Consider the following 5,756-nt stretch of genomic DNA (forward strand, 5'->3'; position numbering starts at 1 on the left):
AAAAAAAAAAAAAAAAAAAAAAAAAAGGCCCTACACTTTCCAGCTCCTGCCAGGCAGGAGGGGCGATCCCCACTGCCCTGCGCACGTGAGGGGAGGGGGGATGCTCTACCACAAGCTCCCAGAAGCCCTGACAACTGCTGCAGAAGCTGGTGAGTGCGGGGCTTTTTTTTTTTTAAATGCCAGGATGCTGGGGCTGGGCAAGGCAGCCACTGATGTGGCTGGGAGAGTGGGCTGGGGTCGCGGGGCACTCAGGAGGGGGTGGGGCCTGGCAGGGTTCCTACCCCCGCCCCCCCCTTACCATCATGGAGCCTGGGTCCAGTTCTCTGCAGCGGCAAGCAGGGACTGCCCGAGTCTCCAAATCTTCTCCGAATCTTTTCCAAATTTGATTTGGAGGCTTCGAATCAATTAAGACCTTTTTAATTGGTCTCCTGACTTTGATTCGGATTCAGAGATTCGGCCACCGAATCAGGCTGAATCTCCTCCGAATGAATCGACAACCAAAGCTTTGCACAGCCCTAGTACCATGTGTTGGGTATCCAGGTTGTAGCCATATTGGCCTAAAGATAAAAGAATATGATATAGTAGATGTTCTGTTTTTTTTTAGTGTGGGTTCAGGGAACCTTACAGGTCCATAGGATAAAACAGGAGAAATCTCACCCATCCTTCTTTGTTGTCAATATAATCAGCGGTCTTTGTGACATCAAGTTCACTTAGGTGGACTTCTGTCTCCACCAACTCAGGCTGCCTCAGCCCTTTTACTTCCCATTTCTTGTTTCTCAGAATAAGCGCACCTTCTGTGATGCAATAAAGTTAATATATACAACTGAATGTGAAATATAATGGAGCTTCACTTGAAACAGATAATTGCATTTAAAACCTTTCTGTGTTTGGCTCCACTCAAAAAAAAAATCACAAACTTGTGCTAATTAGACTTTTCTCTATGCAAGGTTGAAATTTATTTTACTTCACATAGAGGGAATTTCCTCTTTTGACTGTGGTGTTTCTCCATGCTAATGCTGATGCTCAGTTACAACAAAAGCTTCTAAATTATACTGTCCTGTAAATTAACACACTTCTTACTGAAAAGTAAAGTTAACGATCTCTGCTGGGGCATATTCCATTTCTTCCTCACTTGACTTTAAAACTAACCAACACTAGCTTTGGTTGAACTGCTATAGATTTCTCCTTTGTATTCAAACTGCTCTAGTTGTCATAATTTTTTAATTATTCAACCTACATAGGTTAGCTTGCAACCACAATTTTGGAGGCAATGCGTCTTAAATCCAAAACTGCTTTAGAAAAATAATTTGATTTTAATGTTCCCTGTAGAAAATTGAAATTTAGCAGGAATAATGGTACCATTTACAAGGGAAGAGCTCTAACTGTGGTCAATAATAATGCAAATAATTTGATTTAATAACAAAATAAAACACGGTGTGAAATGGTGTTTTGCAACAGTATAGGGTTGTTTTGGTCCATATATATAGACTTGATCAGAAGATACCTCTTACTAGCCTGTTCAGCTAGTGTGTTTTGTAATACAGTATGTATTTACCAAGATCAGTGTAATCAGAAGAACGTTTAATTAGTACTAGTTTCATGACTGGCGTTACTTGTTGCAAAATAATCATTGGTAGATAATAAGGTATTTATATAAAGCAATCTGAATTACTTTGCAAGCTGTGAGCCTATTTGAACAATTTTTTTGATAAAATGCAATTCAAGGCCTGGGCCCTAGGCAAAGGACATCTAGGAACAAAAAATGCTACCTGTTCCCAGGAAAGTGGGGGACTGTATACTGAATGACAGTGCCGAAAATAATTTAGGCATCACAGCAGACGAGCAATTTGGCAAGAGCTTTCAGTGTGGAGCTGTGGGGGGAAAAAGGGCTAATGTAATCCTTGGATATAGACAGAGGAGTAGTGAGTATTGAGGTAACTTTATATGATTTTGAGATTGGTATTGGAATACTGAGATTAATTCTGGTGTAAACATTTTCAAAAGGATGTTGCAAAACTGAAGATCCCATGACAGAACCATGGCAATATTTTATGGCAAAAGACTTATTTCTATGATTTGTCAGGTTTTTTTATGTGCTGTAGAGCAGGAATGGGACCTCAAGGTCATCTAGTTTATCTGCCTCTTCTGAGATGGGGAAAATATCTAGGCTTCTAACGGATGTTTATCTAACTTTTTCTTAAGTACCTCCTTCACTGGGAGGTTTTTCTTTGAACCCTTCTTTACCCTCTGAGACTTCTCCCCTCCCTGCCCCCAAGAAAAGACAAAGCAATAAACAGAAAAGCAGCCTTCCTGAGTTCTCAAAGACCATCTCCACTGATTTAGAGATTGATTTAGATATACAAACTCAAGGCTCAATTTCATCAGTCCCTACCAACTAAAATTATATCTAACTTGGCTGAAGGAAAAAGTTTAAAGAATATTTATCTGGTCACAACATTTTTGTGAAGACTGATGGGAGGAAGGCATTGAATATCTTTTTCTGTCTTCCGTTATTTGTTCTGTCTCTCTGCTGAGTAACAGACCTGTATTTTCCTTTTGTCTTCCTCTTACTTAGTGTCTTGCCATATTGCCTACATGTCCATTGCTTGAAAACTGAGAGGTGACTGGATTAGTGTTTAAATGTATTAATAGCAATAAAATACTAGGTAGTAAGGAGCACTTTACATGAGCCTTGAGAGTTTTAGATTAAAAAACGAAAGCCATTAGATCATCTAGTCTTAGCTTCTGTTTAACACAAGCCAAAGAATTTCACCCCTTATCCCTATACTAAGCCAAATAATGTGGTGACACAAATAATGCGACACCTCTGCCGGAGAGATGAGAGATGAATGCTAGTCCTCAAATCAGGACTTGGAGAATCAACTTCCCTTGGTAATTTCAATGGTTAAAATCACCCACATTGATAAAAAATTCTAATCTCAATTTGCCTGGCTTCCATTGCCAGCCATTGGTTCCAGTTAGGCTTTTCTTTACTAGATTAAAAGTCTGGTCACATCTAGTTCACAGAACAGAGCATTTGCCTTTACCAGTGAGACATTAAAACGAACTGTGCCCTTCTTGGCGTTGGATGGCCTGTGGCACATGTCACAAGTGGCATGGGCAGCCTTTAGAGGTGTACTGATATATTGGTTGTGTATCGGATTGGCACCAATAACAAGAAAATTAGCATCACTAGCAAATGAGGTTTTTTTGGCCAATTTTAATGCCACCAATAAATGCATGCGGCAGCTGGGAACACAGCTTGGAGAGCAGCCTCCCCTGCCCCACTCCCTCCTCACCTTGGGGCCCTTGATCTGCCCCCCCCCCATGGCATGCCTGCTAGAAAGGTCGGGCCCCACTGGTGTAAAGGATGTTTTTCAAGCAGCACTTTATTTGTAAGATTACCATCCTTGTAAATGTCACTATGTCATATCCATCTGTAAGTTTTAAGCCTTAAGAGAAGCCTTAAGAGAATTTTTGGATTTTTGTATGTATGTGAATATTCTGCAAGTGTTACCAGATGCTGGTGTGGTATGATCTTATCCACCTAATGGACTAAGTTCCTGTAAATGTTGTGTTTTTGTTTTTAAAGTACACATCTAATTTCAAATACAATCCACAAGCTCTATGATATGCCAAAAATATCTATACTGGGTTAAACTTTGTACAAGTTGCAATAAAACCCTTTCCTAAACTTGACTCTGGCATGCTAGTTTTCATTTTGTGAGTAAATTTTGGAGTAGACTTGTGACTCCTGCATAAGTGCGTAGTTGAAAAGGTGATACACCTATATTTAAAACAGTGTGCCCCTCTTCAGTAAAGCCTTCAGTCCCTCCTGCTGTGGGATCTTTTAGTTAAGCTAATGTTTTGCTCAGTCCGAAATTTTTAGAACTCTGAAAGTCACTGAGGTGAGAAGGACTTTCCTTTGCATGCTTTGAAACAACATGATGTTAATGGTTTGTACAAAGATTTGTTTTGACGTTCATTACCTGCTGCATAAAGAACAGCAGTCAGTTGCAAAAGTGTTTTTGGTCTGTGGTAATTTTATGCAGAGGCAATCAAAAAGCATTGTTCCATGTGAAGTATTATTTAGCTGTCCAAATGCTTTATTTCCTAGGTGACTTATTAAGTAGCCTGTTGCAGAGTCCCAGTGTGGCCAAATTATTGAACCAGCCAATCCCTATCCTTGACACTGAGAGTGAATATATTTGTTCTCTGGCACTGGAATGCCTGGCCCACCTCTTCAGCTGGATCCCTCTGTCTACCAGTATCACCCCTTCACTCCTTACCACCATATTCCATTTTGCCCGCTTTGGCTGCGATACCCGAACCAGGAAGATGACCTCTGTCAATGGCAGCAGCCAGAACTCTGTATTGGGCCAGGAACGTGGCAGGCTTGGAGTCTTGGCTATGTCTTGCATCAATGAACTGATGTCAAAAAACTGTGTGCCTATGGAGTTTGAAGAGTATTTGCTGCGGATGTTCCAGCAGACTTTCTACCTCCTGCAGAAGATTACCAAGGAGAATAATGCCCACACAGTGAAGAGCCGGCTGGAGGAACTGGATGAAAGGTAAGAGAAAGGCGCACAGCTGAAGAGCTGTGGTAAGGTGTTTTACTTGCTAAAAGACTTGTCTTAATTAATTTGCTGTCATGCATGGTGTGTCTAATCACCTTTTTTTCAGAGCTCTGTGCTGCTGATGGAGAACAGGAAGGTAGGTGTTCTCAGGTAAGATTGGTGTTAGGGGGTTGTTTGCTGAGTGACTGTTTGGTGGTGCAGGCTTGTGTTCTTTCCTGTCCTCTTCCTCCCTGTTCCCCCGGTTCGTTACTGTTTGACTGCAGGTCTGAGGTGGCACAAGAGCTGAACCTGCCCTTCATTCAGTTGTAACAGAGCAACAGAAGAGGCACAGTGATGTAAAGGAGTTGCAACCTTCCCTTCTGGTTGGTATCTGCCATTTGTGTGTTTCAAGTCCAGGCTCAAAGGAGTAGGTGGCATGCTTCCAAATCATGGCCCTGAAGGGAATGAAAGCTTCTTAGTTCAGTACCTGGCACTGATATGGGAAAGTCACCTTTTCTTTTTCATTTTTCTTTTGTGATCAGTCTCTTAAGGTTTTTGGAAAGCTATGATAGCAACCTTGGAAAAGGAGTCCTGGATGCAAAGCTAGCAAATGAATGAAGTAGCAATAATTTGTATCCCTTAAGGGCGAGGCACAAGCAGCAATCCCTTGGGAAGCTTTTAATTTTTTTATCACTGCCAGAAGGATACCAGTACATTTGGTACCTGAGCTAATTTATGAATCTCTTGACATTGGATACAGGAGGAAAAGTCAGAAATTCTCACCTGTCATGCTGAATGGTTGAACCTTCAATGTGTTGTGTGCTAGACCATGCTATGTGAACTATTGATGTTGCTTTCCATTACAGCCCTGCTGTATGTGTTAGCTTTGAGAATCAGGCTTTCGACCAACACTGATGTTGGCAAGATACATTTTCTGATTATGTAAGTCTGGTTATGTGGATGTGCCCAAAGACTTGCTATGAATGAGTGTTAATAGAAGTGAATGAGCACAGCAGTGCACCATAAAACTTCTGGTAAATCCTTGTTCTTATTCCAAGCCATGGCATCCAATTTTTGTATCACAGAAATACTTCTACTTTATAATATCAATATGATTTAAGTCTTGTTTAGCAACAAAATTTAGGTTGGCATATAATAGAGGTCAATTGAATGTTTCTCGCTTCTCTGAAATCCTTAACT

At 40.9% G+C, this 5,756-nt stretch overlaps 1 protein-coding gene across 2 annotated transcripts in view; it reads left to right on the forward strand.

Moving 5' to 3' along the window:
- The window catches only part of XPO6 (exportin 6), a 105,276-nt gene that overhangs the window by 52,035 nt on the left and 47,485 nt on the right, over nt 1-5,756 (forward strand). For both annotated transcript variants that reach the window (XM_019507584.1, XM_019507585.1), the window contains exon 7: nt 4,118-4,571. In XM_019507584.1, the coding sequence (XP_019363129.1) occupies nt 4,118-4,571 (454 nt within the window). The remainder of the gene's footprint in view (nt 1-4,117; nt 4,572-5,756) is intronic.

The sequence above is a fragment of the Gavialis gangeticus genome, unplaced genomic scaffold, assembly GCF_001723915.1.
Source record: "Gavialis gangeticus isolate Ggan-Ray unplaced genomic scaffold, GavGan_comp1, whole genome shotgun sequence".
In the NCBI taxonomy this organism is placed as follows: domain Eukaryota; kingdom Metazoa; phylum Chordata; order Crocodylia; family Gavialidae; genus Gavialis; species Gavialis gangeticus.